Genomic DNA, 25,020 nt, shown 5'->3' on the forward strand with positions numbered 1-25,020 from the left:
TAGATTATTGGTCTATTGATTAAAGTGTCTGGCATTTCAAACGAGACTGTAACCATGGGAAGTTAGCAGGTGGAATCATGCAATTTGAAGCTGCGTTACATGTGAGAAATAGAACAGCTGTCTCGAATCACGGATACCATTTGCTTGTAATTTGCCTTGTAATTTACACAGGGCCAAAAGCCCATTGTTTTCCCTGGTGCGTCATTGTAATGTAAAATTTGGCTGATTGTACCCAAACTCACCTGCATTGATAATCTCTTATTGTAGTGCAGCTCTGGTTTTGTCATGATGGTTAACAAGTATGTGTTATAATAGCTTGTTGAACAGTCTGGGTGCCATGCACATGTGCATCGCTCAATAGACCCTGATATGCATCAGACTCTTTTCTTTGTTAATAATGGAGCCTGAGATAATTGATCCAACGAGAGTAACAAGGTCTACTGTTGCTGAAGGGTGGAGGCTTCTTAGAAAGTGGAAAGGGAACACAAAAAGCTCTGCTTTTTGGTAACAATGTGTCCTGTTGCTAGGGTGAAAATGGTCTACAGGAGAACGTAATTGAACTGTCAGTGTGCCCTTCTGGTTTTGGCTTTCAGCACTGGCCCTTTTCACCTGGTAGTCAAAACATCTATTCTCCATTTTCCATAGACATGAATCCACGTTCTATCCACAGTTAGGCCAAGTACATCCAACACAGAGGCAAAGGCCAAAATGATATCCTCTCAAACCCATTCTTTTTTCTAAATTTCTGTGATTAATCAGTAAGACTATTATTACTTTTGCACTCTGCATTTTTTATTTTTCCATATGTTATGTTCTAGCTAATCCGGCCAAATTCAGATGTTTTGTCCATTTCGTATTGTAATTTATATAATAGACTAATAGACACCTTGCAAATTCCAACTATTTCAGCTCCATCCAGATAGAATGTAAACAGCTAGAGCGCAGAATTAAGATAGCGCTTATAATATGAACACTGATCCTCCAACCACAAACATCTTTTGCTTTCAGCTTGTGGTGGAAAAGTTATACTGTTTGCTCACTGAATCTCATTCTTTTCCTTCAAGACTTAGTGTTTGTGGTGTTTTGCACATGATCTAAGGCTTGAAAATGATTTAGTGTGATACGTCATGTTGCATGATTTTTAGTTGTATCTTTTGACAAAGCTGAATAGATTTTGCACAAATTCTTATCTGGACTCGCACCAATATATTTTACTGTGTTGATATGTGGTCTCTTTCTCTTGTTTGTTATTTACAAGGGTTGTGCATTATTGTTGCAATTTGTGTAAACTTTAAACAGCAATGTTTAGGATTTAAGGGGTGGAGGGGTTAAACAGAGGAACAGTCTGCCTGTGTGAATTTACACAGTTTAATGGAGTGCATTTGTAGAGCTTCTCTTTACTGTCTGGTGTTTAAGATGTTTATTTGCCAACCAGTTGGTCTCCTCAGATACTTTCTGTTTGAGCGATATCAAGAATTATAATATCTTATGGGACCTCATAGTTACTCAAGCACTGAAGTACACAGTTCCCCACTAAGGTCTGAAGCTTTCACAGCCTCTCATTCCTAACCAAATCAGAGAGGGTCTTGGCCTTTTTAAGAAAAAGCCCCACTGTTTGTGATAGTTGATGATTGGCCTAGATGTTGTAAAACGTGTGTGTTGAGTTCCTGCTGCGCTGTGGCTCTTCAAAAGGAGAGTGCTTAGCACTGACCAGATTTGTATCTCTTTGTGTCAACAGTTTCTTATTGGGAGACGGCGAAACACTCTTTCCTCTACTAGAGCAGTCTGTTTTGCTTCATATTGGCAGTTAGGTCTTGTGTCATGCCTCGGGTATGGACAGTGGTGAAGATCAAAGGCTCTTCCTTCTTTATGCTCGGAGGATCATCCCAGGTCTAATTACTTTAGTGCATTCTAACTAAAGAACCTGCAACCACAGTTCTTTGGCTTCTAAATATAGTATAAATCAGTAGAGAGATCCTATAGGGGTTTTCTTAATGCTTGAAATATTTGACATTTTAGATAAGCGGTCATAATTTTAAATTATGCACACCATATGTCTCCCAGGTGCCGTCTGGTAAATAATTGACTAATTGTCATATCACTGCAGAGATAAGACCTGAGTCCAGTAAGGATCCTGCAATGTATAGACAGCCTGAATTTACCAGTGGAATTAGCATGCCTTATTCAGTTTCATCTACATTTTTGTGTGTTGGATATCAGAGTAATTCTTTCTGCAGCAAGCTGTGTCCATGCACGCATGCCATCCATGCCCTAGAACAAGTGCTCTCCAAAAAAAATTGCTTACATATTTTTGCTCAGGGAACATTTTTTAGATTGAGTAAACTTCTCTGCATTCTGTTTTTCTCTTACATGTAATCTAAAATATATAAAGGTACATGTAAAATTAGCAGGGGCGGTTAAACAGCTGCCCTGGTGTGAACATGGCCTTCTGTTCTTTGTAATGCTGGTTAAGAGCAAACGCATCAGGAATTATATTTCTCTTTGTCAGTGACTAAGGATTAACTCTTTTGTCAGGAAATGGGGCCGGTAGAATATCAACAGTATCAATGCAGAAAATTTATCCTGGCTCAACAGAAACCATTCCTCCCTGCTGTCAGCAAGATTACCAGCCAAAGACCATGTGGCAAAAAGAGTTTCTTTCCTACAAAGCAGAGAATAATTTTCTGAAGAACATCAGTGTAATCGACAGCATATCATTGTAGGTGGAAATGGCATAATTTAATACGCATTAATAAAAAAGCATCCGTGACTCTAGGGTGGAAAGGAATCAGTGTCCTCTATTAAAATGATATTGAATTACCAAAGTAATTGAAGGTAAATCATATTCACTGGCTACTTTAAATTGCACAACGAACTTCTTAACAGGGACAATTTCTATCTTTTATCCTAATGGAGGGAATGATAGTGGCAGACTGATTTTAATATTGCTCATCAGCAACACACTTTACAACTGCACTGAAAAGCAGCTGAAGAATTCACTTGTGTTGAAGTAGATGAGCTACCACATCGGGTTTTGCTCCTGTCAGCCAATAATAGGATTTTGAGATTAGAAAAAGATCAGACATGTTTTGTAATCTGCAACAGTTCTGTTTCAGTGAGTCTGTGCCAAGTGTAGCCTTGGATGCCTGCTTTTGGTATGAGCCGGATGTGGTGTTCTAATTCACTGTTCAACATGTGTGTTAATCAGATGCTTATTTGTTCCGCATAATTGGCTCCGTTTGGCCGCTCCTTTGACCACCCAAAAAAGTGCCTCTTGCTGGATTTCTTCTGTATAATTTTGGGAACAAATGTACTCACAATGGTTAGAGTGACTATGATGATGTCACTCGATTAACTGTTTGGGTAATTGCTGTTTTTAATAAAGTAATCAGTAACTGTAATAAAAATGTGAAATTGTGCACTTTTATGAGAAATTTACATTTATGCCTGTAATATCTGTATCTATATATATATCTATAAATCATATCTTTAGGGCATTGGCAACATTTTAGTGGTACTAAATTTTGAGCTGGATGAAGATATCAGTAAGGGTTATTAAAAACTTCAGGCCACGGGCAAGACTAAAATGACCTTGTAGTCTGTTCCTGTGTCATGGCCAAGCCCTGTAGCTGGCTGACTATTTGGCTATCAGAAAGAAGATATGAAACACATTGAGACACATTACCTGAAGTGTGAGTGGATGTTTGAAGAAGTGTACGTTTTCTAGAATGATCGGTCTAGCATTTTTTTTCCCATGTTGATTTTCTTTGTAATTTTCACTGGATTAATGATTAAGGCATGTTACAGTGCCTTAGGGTTATTTCTACTTGAAAACACATGGCCTAGATAATAGGCAAGTTATCAGTTACTTCAGGAAGTGTAGAAGCGAGCAGTGGATTTGAGACAAGCAAATTTCCAGGTGGTTGAATACAGGAAGCTATAAATCGGCAAACAATTCAACTGGTCAAGTCTTTGAGACAAAAATTGCATTATCATTCAGAATGTGCATGCAGTCTCTGAATGGAAATAGTTATGAGTCTCTATCTTTCTATTTATCTATCTCTCTATCTATCTAAAAAAAATATATATATTAGGGCTGAAAAGATTACTTGAGAAATTCAAATAAGAAAGGGCTTTATTTAGACCATTTTAACTACACATGGAGCACTGTGTTTCCCCACGGACCACTATTACTGATTCACTGCCCGCTAAATTTTGGAGCGCTCTGGACAAGTAAACACAGAAGACGCTGCTGAATGGAAAACAGAAACGTGTAGAAAACAGCAAGAGGCGAAGAGAAAATATGGCATTTAAATGCACTAAATGGGTTTAGTTTCCACAGATATTCTTGTATGCAATATTAGCAATAAAAATTTAAATTTCTCTTAAAAGGAAACAAATTATGTGTTAATTTTAAGAGACTCGTCTTATTTTCTCTTGTATATTTAGTATTGCTCTTTAATAAAGAAAAAGTATTGTATCCGTTTACCCGATTAATCAAAGGAATAATCGTTAGAATACTCGATTACTAAAATAATGGATAGCTACAGCCCTTCTCTCTCTCTTTCTCTCTCTCTATTATATATATATATATATATATATATATATATATATATATATATATATATATATATATATATATATATATATATAAAATATATAAATATTATAAACATTTCTTTAAAAACTGCTGGAGTTTATTACCCAACTGTAGCTGTAACATTTATTTATTTATTTATTCTCTGGGTTCTCTACATCATTACCCAGCACTCCCCCTGCGCAGCCTCTAGTGAGTGACAGCCCACCAGGGGGGTGAATGCTACATGCAGGAACAATTGGGTGATTCCCACCCCCACCCCAAAATACATTCCACATAAGACCACCAAGACCCTCACACTGGGAGCTCAGAGCCCCAAGCAGCAACAAAGACTGTGCCAGCAGAGGATTGACGGGCTGCACCACTGAGTGAAGCTTACAGAAGGGATTTGACTGATGGAAGAGGAGCCTTGTCTGAGGATAAGAACAAAACACAGGAACTACCAAAAGGAGCTGGCACCATGTGTGATTCAAGCAAGCTTGAGTGTTGCACTTTTGGGGAAAAGCTGGACGTCTCTGGAGCCATGCCCAGGCTCTGATGTGTTTGCTTCTTTCCCCATATATACACTTATACTCTATACGGATGAGGCATATGCGTGCTGACCTTTTTGTACCCTTACATTCAAACAGCTTTGAAGCTTGTATCTCTGGTGACATTGTTTAACTCTGTTCTTTAGTGAGGCAACCAGGCTGTGCAGTACAGTGCCGAGCCACATCTGATTGAGGCTCTGTAAAATCTGCCTGCACATTTGTGCCGTTTCTTCACCACAAGGCAGATAGAGGCTGCCACCGAAACTCCTTGTTAACACTTCCAATTTGCATGTGGAGCTCCCTGGGGCCCATTCACTTGGCTCATGCAGCCTTCCTTGTCTTTAAGAGTGTGCTTTGTAGGAAGTGTTGATGCAGGCATTCCTTTTTATCTAGCCTTAACATCTAGAAGCTTTTCTTTCCATTGTCCTCATTCTGTTGGGCATTTTATCCGTTCTGGCTTGCTCCAAGGCCTCATCCAAGGTCTAGTCCCTTGTCTTTTATTATCCTTTATTGTTTTTCTTTCTGCTGTCTTCTCTCTTTCAGTTGAATTTAATACCAAAACGCACTGTTATGTATGTTTGCATTGACAGACATTATCATTGTGAGGTCATGTTTATTTGTGTTCTTTGGATCTCTTGCAGCGGCGAATTGCTCAACAGAGAAAATGTGCAGTTTAAAAAAAAAAAGGCATTGTGTTGTCGTGTTTCATTTGTGCATGTAAAAGAGAGCGTTAGCATGAGTGCATGAGTCTCCAATATAATCTATTTCATGCTACCCATCCCTTACCAGGCACAGCTCCATATGAAACTCCCTTGTTGAAGTAGCATTGCAAATTAAGTCCCGAGACAGTTGCCGCCTGCTAATAATGATGTTAATGCGAATAATACTACTATTATTGGTGCCAATAACTGTGGTGTTTTTATGGTCCCAGAGACCCATTTTGTGCCTGTGGAGACAAAAGCAGGCCACGGGCCAGGAATTTGCCGTCGGTTTTGGACAGAATCCTCAGCTTTGCTAACATTCCTGAACCTCTGAAATCCATTCTGATTATTCCCATAAGCTTCATCAGGATGAGTCTAATACCAGATCTCTGCTCGCACGGGTAATTCACACTCGCTTCCCTAATCCCATTTTTACAGGCCCTCTGAACATGTCATAAAGTCTTTTGAATAGGATAAAAAGACCATGTTGATTTGATGTGTGCTCTGGTAAAAGGGTGGGGGAGTAAAATGACCTCTGCTTCTCTTAGACCTTTTATTTCAAATATGCGTTATGCTTTAGATGGCATTTCCTAAAGCTGGCATACAAAGGCAGAAATTAACAACTTTTTTTCCGAACGGTAATGCCCCCTGGAACAGGATTATATAACTTTGTAACTGAGCGATGTTTTTTTTAATTACACAAGTCCACAGTGCCCTAAGATAATCCAGATGGTCTTCACCAGCTCTCAAACACCAGGAACAGGTATTCAGTATGATTCACTGCTTTGTTCCGGTGTGTGATATTGGTCAACTATTTGGTAGGCTTGTGACTTTGCATATTTAAGCCCAGCCCATAATGTTATCTATGATTAAATTCGTGGCATTCCATCTCCTGCCTTGCTCATAGTTACACAGATTGGCACTGGGTTTACTGCAACACTGATCAAGATAAATGGTTACTGAAGATTATTCATGATAAAGTTGCTGATACTGATCTGATGCTGATCTTTAATTGTAGTACTTCACTTAAAATGGCCATACAACTGTGTTCACCTTGTCTAAACTCTTCTAACTAATCAGAATCATTTAGGTGTAAATGTGTCCTATATTAGACAATGTCAAATAAAAGCAGGATCTGCATATTAATGTTAAAGATGAAGTTTACTGCAGCCTTTTTTGCACATGTGCTATGTGTGGCATTGCTGTTACCGCATGAGAGATGCAGGTGATTTTCCACCTGTCCTATGCTATGCAATGCAGATCTCATCAGTTAGAAGGAACTGAGATATACGATTTTTCCCTAACTAAAGCCCTTAAAGCGCCAAACACATTTTCTGGACTCACCCATTTAATAGCCATCAAATCAGATGAAATCGGTCAATGATTCCTGATGCCAGGCTATATGCTTAAACTAATTGACAAAGGCTAGTCTGAGGAGTAGATTGGGAAAAGGGTTTAAGCGGAGTATGATTTTAGAAGGAACTTGTAGGAACAAAATGGTCGACTTTACTGAGTAAACGGAGAAGGCTATGTTTGAGCTGAAAGCTGTTGCTTTTGTGACTTCTACTCAAAGGCCTTAAAGATTTGACATGGCTGTCTGTATCACAGGGGAGATGGGATGTCCATGGCTAAAGCATAGTACATTGGTGTCTTTTTTTTTTTTTTTTGCGCTTGACTAATAGTGCTGCTCTTCCAACCAACATCACTGCTATCCAGTTTCCTGAGCCCAACAGCTATATCGCAATCATTGTGGCAATGTTGTCACATTGAGGACTTGGAAACATGATCATGGGTTTGACCTCATCTTGCCAGTGGGCCCCTCTCACTCTATTACTTGTAAATGCACACACCGTCCTAATGCTTGTCCTTCAGGTTAGACATCTGGCAGATTTCATCCTCTCTTACCCACAATGTCAATTTTCATTACATTTATCCAAGTCATGGAAGCACAAGGTGATTAAAGACTTGTATAATCCTGAATGTTCGGAGGGTAAATGGGTTCATATTTGAAAAAGTGACCTTTACTGAAATGTTCTTAGGAGATTATATAGTTTGAATATATATATACATTGGAGAAATTATAGCCCTATTTACAGATTGTTTGTTTTTTCCCCTTTTAGTACAATGAGTTGTTTTGTTCCTACAACACTAAATCACTTTTCAGGGAGGGAGGACAAGCCGATTTCAAGCTAAAATCCTTGCTTGTCTCTTTTTATTCAAGTACCAATGAGCAGGGTATGGAGAAATGGTCTTTTAATACAAGGGATGAGCCAGGCTTTTTCCTATGTTTTAACAAAGTGATGTTGTTACACTATGTCTGAAGACTCGCTGTTTTTGTGGTCAAACTTCTCTTTTTGGAAAAGAATGGGAAACTAGAACCATGAAAGTGCAAAGATATTTTGTATGAATACAGATAAAATGCATGTTTTACTTGTGTAAGTGTAATGCGGTTGTGCAGTTCATATTACAAGCAATTACAAAAATTACAGGCAAATATAGTCCTTAAGTGATATAAGTTAAAGTTAGTATGAACTTGTTTTTGACATTTTTTACTGACTAGTTGTTGATCCCTGTAATATCATATATTAATCTAATATTATAAAAGACACCCCCTTTAGATATTTGGTGGCCCCCTAATTTCTAACAATTTTTTTCTCTACCCTCAACAAGAGCTCCATTACATTTACCCACTTAAGGTCCTCCAAGTATGCTTTTACCCACTTAGGATTCCCTGAGTGTGCTTTTGTGTGTGCGCTCATGCTCACGTGTGGGCGTGCGCGCACACACTCATTTGTTTGTGTGCTTATGCAAACACCTGTGTGTTTAGCTCTCATTGGGGATTGCGAATCCTTTCTTAACCTGGTTGATCACTGACTAGTGTCATGGGCTTAATCATCTGTCTTATTCATCTTGATGCATTACTAGCTGGCAATGGCTCTGCTTACCTTTCAGAGCATTGTAATTAGTCCCATATTCTTTCTCACTCACTCTTTCACTTTCTCACTCAGTCTCTCAATCCTGTTGAATGTACGGTTTGAGAAAGTGGAATTGCTTCCACCTGAATGTTGCGCTGTTCACGTGTCAGCCGCAGCTTTCACAGGGCCACACGGCTCCGTTCGGTTGGACCGCTTTAATGGACTTTACCGTCAGTTGAAATTCATCGATCACACAGTGCTGTTGGTTCACTTGTGACCTGATTGTTCTTCCCTTGTTGGAATGAGGCCTTACATTCCAATGTTTCTGCGTATACCAAATCCTTAACGCACAACAGAAAACCCCTGCTCTCTCCCTGCTCATTTGTCAGCTATATAAAAGTGAATTCATAGAGTTTCTATGACAATTCTGGAACAAGTTAAACATTTCACAATAAGCTGACCTGGGAAGTGGTGTAGGCAGGGAGCTTTTGTGTTCAGACACAAAGAAGACGACTGCACACTGGGGAAAGAAGATGGAGCCAGACATAGAATGAGAGGCCAGATATATGTTGTAGAATTTTCCTGGGGCTACTGGTAAATGTTTATGGATGACAACCTTAAGGAAGGTTTATTAGTGGGGTGTTTTAATTGGTCAGATGCTCTGCCTGGTTTTGTAATCAGAGGCAAAGTAAAACTAGGAGATTGTTTTGCATTGCTGTGTGTACACACAAAAAAATCAGTTTTTAGCACCCTTCATGTAAGAGGATGTTTTTGATGATCTCTCATAATGCCAGCCTTTTCATTGCCCAAATCTGCTTTGTGTTGTCTCCTACCCATATGCTCTGATTGATGAATTCTAGAATTGTGTTAAGTGTTAAGATGATGATGAGAGGAGCTGTTGCTGTTTCCATGCTACAATATCACTGTGGTTAATGATCACACAGCTGTCTAGACTCTTAAGCCTGTGATTAAACGCATGCTGCTCTAAGGCTGACTTTCTGAAAGAGAGACAAACACACATTGTCTCTGATGAAATCTGCTTCTGCATTTCTTTTTCTGTCAACCAAGTGCCATCTGAGAAAAATCTGGTTGCTTAGTGTTTTGACAGCTGTGTTTGGCAAGAGATTTTAATTCATGATTTATTTAAGGAAACCTTTTACACACATGCTTTCCAGGGGCTTGTGGCCAGCTGCCCTACTGTAAAACATTTTGTTGCAAATTAAAGTGGCTGCAAATATAATTCCCGATTCCCCAACAATTTCTAAACGAACACTAACGTTCCTTTAAATGAATCAAGACTCTAGCAAACTCTTCATATAAACATTTTCTCTTGGCTATGTTTTACTTACTTTATTGCTGGTCCAAGCTTAGTCTTGCAAGTCTACCGTTCAGCTCAGTTCCTCCTCCCGATTAGAATTATTTCAGATTGAATAATGAAGAATGTAATGGGAAACGCTCTTTTTCTGACCTTCCTTCCTTCCTTCCTTCCTGTCCATTTTGTTGGTGCATTGGGAATTTTTAGTGGCTTTCTGAAAGTTCCTGACCAGTGCGAATGTCAACTGTATTGTTTGGCTTTGGATATCCGTCTTGTTAATTTGCTTCCTCAGTAACACAACACATGCACTATTGGGTATCAATGTGCACTCATACAAATGCTCACCCTGCATTGGGATTGGAACTGGTGACTCAAAGGACATTCGGGAGGATTTTGGGCTTCTGCACCCTACTATATGGACCTAGACTTGGTAGACAAATGACAAATGGTGTGTATGTGAAGTTAGGAATAGAGGATTTTGGGGGAATAACTTTTGTAATAACGCTGCTCTTATAGAATGTGTTCTTGGCTCTTTTTTTCATGGTGTCAGACATTAGGAATGTCTGTGGCAGTTGCTTTTTTTTTTATGGTTATTTCAAAGTCAGAACAGTTTGTTCTTATTTAAATCCTTATGTGCATTAGTCCTGAAGATGCACATTTCTGTGGTTAAAGTGAACAAAAATGCCTTGCTTGATGTTATCTGCTTATTATTAGAAAACCATGCCCATACTGTTCAGCTCTATATGAGCTCTCAGGCTGTAATACTGGTTTCAGGTTACAATCATCCTATTTCAATACACTTTTACTGAGGTGAAAATTTACATCGAACATGTTATGTATGAGGTATAGAGCTCGAAAGAAATCATTGCTTTGCTGGAAAAAAGATGTTTGCGGTATTTCTGTCTTGTCAAGTGTCTAAAGTTGGAGCACCAACTTCTCTAAAACACTAAAAATGACTAAGTGCAGATCAAGGACATACAAATTGTTGCTAAATCTTTTCAGTTTACACCAAATGATCTTTACTAGCTAGGTAAAATTTTTTTAATTTATATGGAAAATATTTGTATTCCCAGAAGTTTGTGCTCACCTGTCTGTCCATCACTCCCATAAATGCATCTTACCACAAAGATATGAGCACACAAATGTCTTTGTTTGATTCAGCATTAGGATTTCCCTCCGCTGGGACAAAAAACAAAAACAAACGTGTTTCAGCATGTCAATGACCCTGTGCACAAAGCAAAGGCAAGGTTGGAGTAAAAAAAATTGAAGTGCACAGAGCCCTGACCTCAATGTCATTGAACACGTGGTGTAGTTTAGAATGCTGACTGCACCAGGCCTCTTTACCTGACATCAGTGCCTAATTAAACTGTAGTGGAAAACCTTCCCGCAAGTGTGACTGTTTTAAAAACAAGGGGTGGTGCTAAATCCAGAATGCAATGTTCAGGAAGCACATATGGGTGTGATATCAGGTATCCACAAACATTTGTCCATACAGTATATAACAATTACTAGAGTTTACCAAAGGTCTTTGTATGCGGATCCCTGTGGCAAGTTTGGTTTCCTGTAGGACTTAAGTGACTCGTGGACATATTTAAAATGGCCTTAGGCCACATAGTGAGGAAGAAGAGATTCATGACAGATAGAAATATTGCTCCAACAGCTGAGATGGAGATAGATAAAGAGAGATGGTGGGGGTTGGGGGTGAGAGCGAAGAGTGCTAAAGGCAAACACCGATGTCTTGTCTTGACACGAAAGTCAGATTTGGGAAGTTGCAACTGGAGCAGCATAATATATATGATTTACAAGTCAAATATCCAGCCTTTATCTACCCTTAATGTTCTTGCTCTGTTTTACTTTTCTGCTTATCCCTTTAATCTTAATTCTTTAGTAGACACCTTCTGTAATATGAATATATATGTAGTTTCTCTGCTTGCAGGAGGGTGTGTGTATTATTACTGCACTGGGTGAGAAAGATGTTCCTTGACAAATGGGAGTTTCCCTTCCTCAGTAGTAATTGCAGCTTATCTTGAGTGAAAATGAGCAGTAAGATATGATTTGGTTTTGCTCTTAAGTCTGTTTTGTATCTGCTTGTTTTAGGACGGCGCTTCTGGAGTATGGGTTTGGGATCTCAACCGATTAAAATGTATTGTTTTGGCTGCCATTAATGCTGATAGAAAATTTGTTTAAAAAGGGAAGTCTGACTCCAGCAGAGCTCACGGTTTCATTGCCCCTGTGTTGAGGTAAACTTAAGCTAAACTTGTGCAAGTCAGTATCAATATACAGCCAGGTCCAACTATGAAGGAGCCATGTCTGATTTCACCTGTTTCACTTGATCTTGGACTTTAATTGACTCTTGGGTGTGGCTGATTTAGAATATAAAATTTGCAGCCTGTGTGCAGACACGAATGGACACCCCTTAGTTAGACACCAAGAGAAGCCTATTAGCCTGTCTTTCTGGTAACAGCATGTTGATGTGGTGGCCCTCGCGATTTATAGCGGCTGGCAGCCTGAAATAATCCCCCTGAGAATTTATGACTTCTGACTCAGAGGGCCCAGGGCTGTTGGAGGAATGTGTGTGTTGGTGTGTGTATGCGGGTGGCAGGTCTGCTGGCCAATGCCTAGCACGGTCAGAGTGCACGGCCTCTCTCAGAGGAGTGGCTGTTAACCTTTGACCCTAACGGTTAAGCTTGGAAGCTGGTTTTGTCGAGCGACAGCCATTGAAGTCTGTCTGGGTCCTGGAGAAAGGCTGGGGGCACAGAAAAGGTGGGGTTAGTGTTATAAGGGCTTGAGAGCTAATTTAGGTTTCACCCACATTCCTCTACCTACCAAAAAGGACTGTTACAGGAAAATGAAGGATGTAAACAGAAAGTGACTCGTTAATAGGGAACTGCTTATTAAGATTTATGGTGAGGTCACGTACCACTAAGTATAAGTTGTGAAAAAAGCGAAATGTTTGTTACCTTTTTCTGAAAGACGTGTTTAATTCTTATTATTATTACAGAGGAAACCACAGCTTTAAGGGTGCAATAGTGTAAAGTAGACTTCCACTTGACTCGGGAAGGTTAAGACTATAAAAACCCTCAACAAACACGAGATAAATGCAAATCTTAGAATCAAGGATGCAGACTCTAGTTTCTTTTCCAATACAGGAAAGAGAGAGACCACTGATGGAGTTTCATATGAGCACTGTTAGTGTTGGGTTTTTTTTTCTTCGCCTTTTTCCCCTTTTTTTTTTTCCATTGCATGGTAAAAATGGAGCCAGTGAGCTTTTGGGCTGCCAGGAAAATTCAAGCAAAACTAAACGTCGGAAGATGGAAAGCGATGAAAAAAGTGTTCAAGATGCCAGCTTCATTAATTAAAGAGTTTGGTTTTACTGCGAATGACCATGTCTATGTACAAATTAAGATGTGCTGTGCTAATAACATCATGGAGTAGTGGGGTCGAATAAAACACTGTTGGATTAATAGCAGACAGATAAATGTAGATAATCCTATGAAGGAAACTACAATCAAAATAAATACTGCTATTAATCTTCTGAAATATAAAAATAAACTAAGCTTGCAGTACAAATCAGTCCCTCATCCATTGAAACCCATGCTCTATTTCACCGTTTTTGATAAATCTATCTTATTTTGGAACCTTGTCTTATTTAATAATACAGAAGAGAAGTTTTTATTTTGCCTATACTAAATCTACAAATTATTTTCAATCCCTTAATGGCTTAATATAATTCACTTAATGCATGCTTACCCGTGAGTTTAAAAAAAAAAAAAAAAAGGTTCCTGTAGTAAAAACATTTAATATTTTAATAAAATTTCAGGATATAATAATTTTAGATTTCACCACTTTCAGCCACTTGCAGTGTTTTCAAATGTATTTGTTTGAGCCAATATCATACTTTCAGACACTGCAGCACAATTTCTCGCATTTATGTAAACAAAGTATGTGATATTTTATGTGTTAATATTGTGTGAACTATATGTGTGGACACTATGAATATGCACACAGGCCCAGATGAACAGGCCAACAGATAAAGGGCCAACAAGACATGCTCAAATGATATCACATAATGTAAACTGCTTTTTGTCTATAAGGCTATTGCAACAAGCAACGGCAAAAAGTCAGTTGGTGATTTGTCAGGTTTCGGTGTATAAAAGCATGCAACGTTTATTACTGATGGTCCTGGTTTAATCGTGGCTTAGCGTAATTAGTAGCAGAAGAAGCAACATGAAAAGGTCGAGTGTGAATGAAAACTATTGAAATTTATAAAAGTGGATCAGTGAAGTCAGCCGCTTGTGATTTTTCATTGGCACAGAAGGTGTAGTCGAACACTTGGCAGCAATCCAGCAGTTCACTGACGCAGGAAACGTGTGAGAGATGCAAAATTGGAAACCATATTACTAATAACAATATGATGGCCAGAAACTAATAGCCTTAAACTGTCAAGTGAATCGAGGAAGTCAGTGAGGAGAGCAAAGGAAAATTGCTATTAAGATAAAGTAAGACCAATTGAGAGTGGGACTGCAGTAGATTAGAGCATAGGATTGATAAGAGACTATCATAAACATGGGTTCATAAGACAAATTCTTAAGGTGTAAATACTTATTGAGTTAGGGGACATTATCCCTTCAAATGTAAAATTTTAAACACTACAAATCGGTTTAAGTCTGTCTGTTTTCATTTCTTTCTTTTTATTTTTTATGACCTCCATATCACATATATTTAACTACACAATTCAGATGGCCATGATGAGCAGTATTCAATACAATTTCTGCATCATTTAAATTGATTGAGTGGTGAAGGAACACCTTCTGTGTTTCTGCAGCTGATCATGTCAGATGTAAGAAAGTTGCCCTATTTACTCAGCACAGCTAAGAGTAAAGTATTGGGCAGGTGAGATAAATTACTACAATAATTTAACAAAGTTAATTGTTAATTTTTGTTAATTGTAAAATGATTGTAGAAATATTTTTGAATGATTTTACTGTGCATTACATTGTCATCCTGATAAAGATTACAGATGTGTCCAGGAAGTAAAAGTTTGTCCTGATTAAATTGTTAAACGTTTATATGCAAGCAGAATCCCAGTGGTGGGTTTTTAGTGTCTATGGACAGCTTGAAGGTGTGTAGCAGTTTTACTAGCCCCAAGATTTTGTTCCACCAAAATCTTTTTTTTTTTTTTTTTTTACACTGTGTTGTACTTGTTTCACCTTGGTTTTCTGCCCGCCCATCACACTTTGCCCCATACAAAGAGCTAAGTGTTACGGAGAAAGGTGTTGTGGGGGATAGATTTAATACATATATATATATATATATATATATATATATATATATATATATATATATATATATATATATATATATATGGGTGTGTGTGCACGTGTGTGTGGTATGAGAGGTAAAGTTTTTGAGTTTGGACAGGATAATAACGCAAATCATTTGTGTTCATTGCAATGTGGTGTCATTGCTCTGATAATTTGATATATGATAATTTAAATCAGCTAGAATTTCCTGTTCTTATATGGAGATTAAGAAGTTTATGAATAGCTGGATCATATTTCAAAAATGAGATGCATCTCAAAACTGATGAGGCATAAATGTTTGGGAGTCAGTGAGGCATATGTGCCATGGGGGTTATAATTTCACATTTCAGGATTTAATTCCGTTTCTGGCAAAGCCACTGAAAGTCCTGATTTAACAACAGTCTCTTATTTAAAGGCGAGAGCAACATGAAGCATTATTTGAACGAGTAGTAACCCATTGAGCCATTTGACAACACTAAAACCAGGCATTTGGAACACAAACACAAAGGAGCAATGGCTTCTTTTAGAAACTGGGTCCTTACTAATCCATGCTTTAAACTCCATTTGAGAGAGTACTATAGTCAGTGTGTGATCTTGGGAAATTAGCTGAGAGTGTTGTGAAAATTCCTGGACATTTGCAGTGATCTGTAGGCACTTGAACAACAAAGAACAAACTTCGACGCAAAGTAAGTGGTGAATTCACACCTTATCACAGATGTTTTTCTGGCTAGGTGTGATGATCCCATAGTTTTGTGGGTAGATCTAATAAAGAAAGAAGAAGAAGAAAAAAAAAGATGATTTCTGATAAAATCAAATTGAAACTGTGGCCTTTTTATATTCTGTGCTCTTCAGTTACACCCATGTATGCCTCTTGTCCTGTGTGCTTTATAGCCTGGGTCACTTGAGCAGAGTTGTAAATATTGTAAACCGGCCTGTTTGGCTCTCAGCAGCAATCGTTGCTGTGAATGAGTGGACGTGTCTGTACGTAGAGTGCAGACTGGAGTAGCAACGGTTTCAGCAGGCTGCCAGGGAAAACCAAACAGCTTGTCAACTGAAAGGCTCCTTGTGTTGTCCATAAATTCCTGCAACTGCATTAAAAAGTTAGAAAAACAAAACACTATTGCAGCTGTGACTACGCTTCGACTCCCAGTCCCCCTGTGCCTATCGTGACAAGTCAGCTTGTTTTGCACACGCTTCAATCTCTCCATGCTCCTCTGGCTCTAGATCAGCAGAAATACTGGACTGTAAGCCATGAGCATCCATGCCATCTATGAATTTATGAAAATTTCAACACTACTCCACTCAACAGCACAAGTATTATAGCACGGCAAAAAATCAGAACCTGGCCGAATGAGTGAGCCACTTTCTCATTATGCAAATCGACCTGTGATCTTTTATTTAATGGGACAAAGTGAGTTAGTAGTTACAATCTCACCCCAAAAACAGGCTGCATTTTACTAAAAATACTGAGGGGAAAACTGGAAATGGTTACACAGTGTCTCAAAAACACAGCTAAGTGTGACATTCATTTTTAGTTGTGATACAAAGAGGTTTGAGTGCAAAGCTTATGTTTTTGATGTAAAAATAAAAATCTAAAGGAAATTATGAAATCTCAGGATAAAGAATCCTCAACTCTTCAAGCAGGAGCTCTCCCACAATATTCAATAATTTTAAAAGCATCACATATTTTCTAATTGAAGTACAAATAGATACAAAAAAAGACTTTTAGTTTGCACTGTTTCGCTGTTGTTGGTACGGTGATGGGAATGACATCAGTGGATTAGGTCCGGCTAAACGGACTTGTTTCATAATGTCTTAAATCAGTAGCCTGGATGTTAGGACAAGATTACATGTCCGGGGTATTATGTTTTTTTTTAAGATGTGTGGGCTATTTTGTTGTTCTATTTTTGCTGCTTATTTGGCATGTATATTGAAACAAAATTTGCTTAATGGTTGTATTACTCATCTCAAGCTGTTAATTAAACAAGTGCTACTCATTCTATATCTTCAGTTGCGTTTGCAGAAAACATAAGTCTCTGCATCTGTTTGTAGTGTGTGTGTGTGTGTGTGTGTGTGTGTGTGTGTGTGTGTGTGTGTGTGTGTGTGTGTGTGTGTGTGTGTGTGTGTGTGTGAGCCTTGTATGTGATGTGTACACACTCCTACCTCCAGCTAACAAACGTAAAGTTGTGTAGTGTGTATGGTTCAGCTTTTCACCTTGAAAGTCATATACTGCACTCAGCTTAAGGTTATCTGAAGTAAAAAATATATGCTCCTCTGTATTTCACTGTTAAACAGTAGACCTGTCTAACTACTGCTGGCTAGATTCTTAGCTTCTAGTGTTTGTAAATGACCTATATAAGGTGGTCTATTGTGGCTTTCATGCATTATTTTGAAACATGAGCCAAAACCACATCTACAGGGGTTTTGCTAGGGGCCTAAAGGGTAAGTACTTGTACCATGATATATTGAAACCCTGGGTATTGGATTCTATTAAGCATACCTCTTCATTCTTGCAGTCATGGCCATAGTTTTGTGTATTTTTTTTTTTTTTTTTTTTACATTTAAGCTTTCTTTTCTTCTCTCAGGCTTTTACAAGTAGTGGTTGAAGAGCACTTGAGTAAGAGCTTTCTCTCCTTCTTCTTCTTCATTGCAGAAACCCATCTAAAGGTGTGCCCTCAAGGTTTCTCTTGCTGCACTCTGGAGATGGAGGAGAAGCTGAGTCAGCAGAGCCGCATGGATCTGAAGGCCCCGATTTCCCAGCTGATCGCCAACCTGCAGAGCACCTTCACGCAGAAACACCAACATTTTGACCGTGAGGCTCATACTGTCTTTGTCACACACACCCCTTTACAAGTTGTACATTTTGTGTTGGTCACGTTGTCTGTGAGTCAGTGATTAGAATCTAGAACTTATCTGTGCAACTCCATCACATGCTTTTACTTGCATGACTCAATGTGTTATTCTGAGTCACCCTCTTTCCTGTTGTTTTGTCTACTGGCTTCTGTTCTGTCCAACACAGTTTCAGTGTAACCAAAACTTTAGGGCTGCAACAACTAATCGATAATGAAATTCTTTGTCAACTACTGGCAATATCGAGTAAGCTGGGCTGCTCCAGATACGGGTTAGCGTGACAGCAAGATAACACATCCGCTTGCGAAATGGGGGTGAGTACAGGGTCAACCGGCAGCAGGAAAGTCATCCAAGGCATGAGAGCATTTTATTTAAAATGCAACAAAGAAAACTGTAACCCGCATAGAATGCAAAGCAGAGCATGTGTGTGATGGAACAGTGATTCACACGAGCACATGAGAAGAAAACACACTAGTGTTACAGAGGAAGGTGAAACATCAGCACAGTGAGCAGAAACCGTATAACAGCTGCAGTAAACGATTACATTTTTAGTCACTGTTTTGTTTTTTAGCGAATGATTCTGCATTTGTACATTTTTTTTTTAACTAAGCCTGTTAGCTTGCTGCGTTTCTTCGTTCCATTCAATCTTTATAGCATTTGTCTACTACAGCATTTAACAGTTCAACAGTTATGTTTTCAAACGTGATTTACTGCGGCTTTACTATACGTTCAAATGTTTATCAGTGTTTGTATATTTAATTTATGCATACATTGTTGAATTATTATACTAAATTACATTGATTATATGTTGTAGATTCTTATATTCAAAACTGAACAAAATTTCTGTTTCCTAAACAAAAATTGTCAAAACAATATTGTATTATTTTATATAGATTTTTCAAAGCATGGTTGTCAACTTGTCTGCAATTATAATCAAAAACAAAACAAATGTTAACCAAATTGCTCCACCTTGCATGCTGAAATACTGTGGGGGTGGGGTGGGGGGGTGTAATCGATTGATTAATCGATTATCAAAATAATCGTTAGTTGCAGCTATAACGAATAGCATGTTACATTATGACAGTAGACTTGTATTTAATTTCATACATACTTAAAAGATGGCTTTCATCCATATATTTATACTTGATGGACTGCGAACAAGATCAAACAAATGTATTACACATTTTTACAGGTGTCTCAGTGCTGTTATGCTCTCCAGGGAAGGGGACCAAGGGGGTACAAATCTTTAATTTCAGTGTTTTTCAATATCTTTAAGCTTAAAATATAATTTTTATCTATTCATCTTGGTTAATTTTCATAAAAAATGTCAATAATGGACCCACCTGGTGGTCTTGTTTGAGGTAAGCCGGGAATGGTAATTCAAACACTGCTTTCTAGAGACCTAGATTGCGTGTTCACATTCTTCTTTCCACCTGTCCCTCAGAACACGCATTCTCTCATACAAATACAGAAAAGCCTGTCAGACAGACCACACACACATCCAGAGCCAGGCTTCCTTTCTCCTGTGCATGTGGCTGTAAATATCAAGCAGGGAGAAGGAGATCAGGTTTCTGCTGTGCTGAGGGTGATGGGGTACATGGGAACACGTGATGAGCTCTGCTGACTCACCCAAGAGGGAAAAACCCACACACACATACATGTACACAAAGCAGGGCTGGGTGTTTATCATCAAATTCATATCATTAAAGGCTTGCAGGTGTGAACTTAGTCATTTACAAAACATCATGTGTGGTTTGGGATGAAGAAAGCTTTGCCATCATCTTCCATTGTAAAAGTTTCACTAGAATGCTTTTAGATGTTAATGGCTTTTAGTTTGATTCATATAGGAAACTGCCAATTACATTTATTAACTGAATCACCTAGACCAGGCAATTGATACTTGGCTTAACACCAATGTGTGATGCTTACCAGGTACAAGAGACAATTCAAATATCACCATAATCGACCTAAGTGAGAAAACATTAAAAGAAAGAGAAGCAATTTTCACAGAAGATAGAATCGATTAGACATGACCAGTTTTCATTCTCATGCAGGGCCACTGACATTAAGCTCACGGACAAAAGAGAGATCAGGCATTTCAAGTGAGGTCCAGTTCAACTTACAACAACAGTACAAAACTCAAATATGCAAGTATTATGTTGTGTACAATTATACACAAGGGTTACATTTTAAGCTACACCAGTGTGTGTCAACTGCCAAATGGATACATAATGATGTTATGAGCAGGCGAGCAGCATAGCCTTTTATCAACTCTTATGGATTTCTGGTTAACAAAACAGTACATCCCTATACAAGCACTTAGTTAGAGACATTTAGAATGGTGTGCATTTGGCACAAAGTGCAGAGTGCTTTAAAATGGAATCAATCTTACATATTCTGGCAAGACTGAGACGTTAAAGTATGGGAGAAATGCGGTATTTGGCTTCAATCTATTGGCATATGACAGTTTGTATGAAGCAAGCGAAGTGAGGGAAGAGTAATTTGTGGGGAGTTTTATGGAGTAAGACACAAACACACCCAAAGTTTTGCATTTATGAAACTGTATGTTTGTTATACATAGATTTCTATCTGGGTGTGCATCTATGTTACACTGTAATATAAAAAGCTTTAGGGAGTGATGGTGAGCAGGAATGCCTGTATTGCAGCCAGATGTGATTAGGAATGTGACGTTTCGGAATGCAGTGGCAGTCCTATGCCTCCCCCTTTGCCTCCTCCTTGCTCCCATTCTCTGCCTTTTGTTCCTTTTCTTTGCCTTTCATTTCTGTGCCAGCTCCAGGTTCTCAGCTCTTTTAAACTATAACCGTGAGAATCAGCTTAGAAGTGCTAGTCAATGGAAAAAAAAAAAATAAAAAATACTATACTATAGATTTTTTTTGCTACAAGGAAGACTACACTCAGTACAGATATGACCACATGCATCTGCTTTGCATTGATTTTGAAACTCTTAAAATCCTAAACAAGCTGGTGAAGCCATTAAAGTAGGTGAATTTTTCCCATCAGTTTTCCATCAAGTAAACTGTTGACGTTAAGACATCAAACGAGTGAGCAGGCCCAAAGGAACCAGCACAGATTGTATACAGTGGACTTCAGATGTAGATGATAATGGCACACCCACAATCGAACAAACAAAACTACAAAGTAGGATATTTCCAGCAAGTGGTTGAAGATAAATGGTGATTAGGGTGAAATGAACATAAGCATGCATGTTGGTGTGCGAGTCATTAGGAGAGCAGTCTCGACGTTTCAATCACAGCCCAAAATAGAACGCTCCTTTGCTGTGTCTGGTCTGCTTCTTTGCTGTGTCTACTGTGGCCAGGTCAGTATTGTCTGCAGGATTATACCCCCTACCCAAACTCTCATGTCCTGCACCACAGCTGCACGGCAGGGTGCCTGCAATCCCACAAGAAAAGAAAGGAACTTGCAGCCTAATTGGTACAAATGGGAAGCAATTACTGGTTGGGACAAATAAGGTCAGAGAACATGGAAAAAAATAATAGATGGCCAGAAGAGAGCATAGATGTTTGGCAGCCAGAAATGTTTTAAGTTTTTTATTTTTTTTTATTTGTACATTCTTTTTTTTTTTTTTTTTTTTGGACCGCACAGGCATAAAGATTGACTGAGTACCTAGGTGTAGAGCTCTAGAAAAAAGGCAAAGAAAAACAGTTCTGGCCCATTTTCGGGCTGCGCTTTAAACTCTGCTCGAAGATTAAATTCACTTGCTAGAATAGTTTGTACATTCTTATTGTATTTTGCTTGTGTGTAACTACTTGCTTTTAATACTACTTAAAATACAAATACCAGAAAGGAGCTCTTAAATGTGTTCACGTATTGGCTGACTATACTGCTCTATGCACTTGTGTTTAACAATGAAACTTGACATGCGAAACTTTTAAATCTTTTAAATCAAACTGAAAGTATTTAGACCAACCACACAAGATTTAAAACTAGTTGCACCGAAGTGACCTGGACAATAGTTTTCCTTGCTGATTTAAAAAAAAAAAATAATAATATAAAAAGCATTTTTGCATAATGTTTTTTTTTTTTTTTATTCCTCCTGCTTCATAGTGACCAACTCTAGAGCTCTTTATTTCATGCATGTAGACTTTATAAATGCACTTTATATTTGTACTGATTAAAATAGTTTTCTTTGTTTGTCAGTTTTCACTGTTTTCCAGCTCTTTCATTTCCTTTCAATTTGCTCTTCTGTCCCAGTCACATTTTAAGATTTGGCAAATCTGGCGGGAATTTATCTCACGTGCGAGTTTGAGGTGCACGCTCTTTTCCTCTTCCCATGTCAGAACAGGGAGCTGATGGCCGCCCACTGAAACGCAGATGAACGCAAAGTGTGTGGTGTTTTCCGGTATCCGTGGTTACCCAGTGGCTTTTAAAGCAGCGGCCTCTAAAGCATCGGCCTCAACTCCCTCCCTAAACACACATTCACCACCTGCCATTTTGCTGAGTGGATGCCAGTGCCGAGTGGAAGTGATGGTGCCTGGCTGAGCATATGTGTCTGTCAATGTGCATGAAAAGAAGTGTGTGGTATGCTTGTCTAGTTTTATAGTTTTGGTATAGTCCAGTATGGCATAATCCCCATCTTGGCACAGTCCTGTTACATAGACTCCTTTAATGGCAGCACGGAAGCAACTTTTAAACACATGCACGCGCACACACCACAAAATTGTGGTAAATAACTAATAAGGGAGAAGTTAATACAAAGAAAGAAGTCTGTGTGTGTAAGTGCTTATTCCTGTGTATGTGTGAAGGGGGGGTGAAGCATTTCAGTGGAATTCTCATTTTGTTCAGATTAAGAAAGCCTAGGCCATGGGGAGATCGTTTCATGGGAGAGAGGGGCTGGATTATTTGTGGTGGGGAGGGGGGCTGAGATTCCAAAGGATGAAGTAGGTCATTGTTCCCTGTCTCCACTGAAGAGGGCTTTCTGAAGGAACTGATGAACTGAAAGCAGAGCAGAGGGAATGAGAGAGGCTCAAGGCAGGGTACAGGTCCCTTTTTGGCGAAGGGGGTCTGCATTATTCAGTAATCCTATTGAAAGCGCCGCTCTGAAGGACTGAGCAGGAGCAAGCCCGAGACAAAGAAAAAAAAGGCGAATGGAATGTGACAACAGAAAAATGCTATTGATGGTGGTCAGTCTCAACTGGCTTGATGGGTGAGATGTTACCTTTCGAACAGTAGGCTGCTCTTCACTCTTCCTTTCACGCCCCTTTTTCTCCTGTCAGCACTTTTCTCCCATGATAAAAGATATTTTCCTAGAGGCTGCAAGAAAATGTTTATAGAACGATGTTGGGTTGAATGGAAAATGCATTAATGTGTTTGAGAATAACTTGTACTTATCAGGCCTCACTGGCAATTAAAGTGCCTTTTTCAGAAGTGAAAAGAACAAAATATTGTAGAATGACATTTTTGTCTCTTGATTGTCTTTCTAATGGCGAAGTAATATAATGTAAATAGGGCAGTTTTTAAATTTTTTTTATTTAAGGAAACGAGAATTTACTCTCAATGTTTGGTTACACATTCCTTTGAGGTTGGATATGGATAAATATTCCATCCCAGTAAATAATGAACATGTCGGATTTGCCTAACAATTACTGTATGGGCTAACACCTTTCTTTTCTTTTCCTCTTTTTAGAGTTCTTCAAAGAGCTGCTCAACAATTCAGAGAAGTCGTTGCACAAAATGTTTGTACTCACCTACGGTGTGATGTATATGAAGAATGCGGAACTCTTCAAGCAGTTTTTCCATGACTTGCGACGCTACTACGAATCGGGCAGCTCTGCCGTGCACCTCGATAACATGCTGTCAGAGTTCTGGGCCGAGTTACTTGAGCGGATGTTCCGCCTGGTCAACGCACAGTTCGAGTTCAGTGATGCGTACATGGAATGCGTGAGTCGGCATACAGAGGAACTTATGCCGTTCGGCGATGTGCCCCGCAAGCTGAAACTGCAGCTGAGCAGAGCCTTCATTGCTGCCCGTACCTTCACCCTTGGCTTGGCACGAATACCTGAGGTGGTCAGCAAAGTCTCCACGGTGAGCACAATAATTCATGGAGATGGATAAAGCAAAAACCTGAAAGAAAGTGTGACCTTAATAATAGTCTTTGCCCTTTTGGTTTATTATCGATTAAAAGCTCTTTCCTGTAATTGAGTGGTCTGGTTACTCATCAACCTCTATTGCAGACCTTTGCACTTTTTTTATTTTTTTTTTAAGCTGAACCTTATTAATGGTTCTCCACTTGCTCACTTTTTTTCACAGGTGAGTGCCTCTCCAAGCTGTGTGCGTGCCGCTATGAAGATGCTGTACTGCCCATACTGCACAGGTCAAGTGGCACTGAAGCCCTGTAAAAACTACTGCCTCAACGTGCTGCGTGGCTGCCTGGCAAACCAAGCCGACCTCGACACAGAGTGGAACCACTTCCTGGGTAAGGAACAAATCCATTTGTCACTGAAGATGTGTGAAATAACACATTTTACTGCCAACATTGTTTTGTGACAGTAAAAATGATTGGAGATGAGGAAAATGCTTTAGTTGTGGAGGCTTGGTTTGAACTTAATCATGTTCCTGATAGATGTAGTGTGCTGTGCATCTACTACTACACTAGACACTGCTGTGAAGGTACACACACATGCACACAATTTCTGGCTAGTGCTGGATTTGCTCACCCGGTACATCAGCTTTGTGGCCCCTTGTTAAGCCCACTTGCTGTTTCACAAACCTTAACTATGGCAGCATGTTTTGCCTCATTAGCCAGCTCTGTGGTTCCCCCCAGTGGTAAA

At 39.0% G+C, this 25,020-nt stretch overlaps 1 protein-coding gene across 1 annotated transcript in view; it reads left to right on the forward strand.

Moving 5' to 3' along the window:
* gpc4 (glypican 4) overlaps positions 1 to 25,020 on the forward strand; it is a 32,035-nt gene that overhangs the window by 2,604 nt on the left and 4,411 nt on the right. The window contains exons 2-4 of the mRNA XM_046849982.1: positions 18,015 to 18,173; positions 23,877 to 24,274; positions 24,500 to 24,665. Coding sequence (XP_046705938.1) covers positions 18,015 to 18,173; positions 23,877 to 24,274; positions 24,500 to 24,665 — 723 coding nt within the window. The remainder of the gene's footprint in view (positions 1 to 18,014; positions 18,174 to 23,876; positions 24,275 to 24,499; positions 24,666 to 25,020) is intronic.

This window comes from Silurus meridionalis, chromosome 5 (assembly GCF_014805685.1).
Source record: "Silurus meridionalis isolate SWU-2019-XX chromosome 5, ASM1480568v1, whole genome shotgun sequence".
Taxonomy (NCBI): Eukaryota; Metazoa; Chordata; class Actinopteri; order Siluriformes; family Siluridae; genus Silurus; species Silurus meridionalis.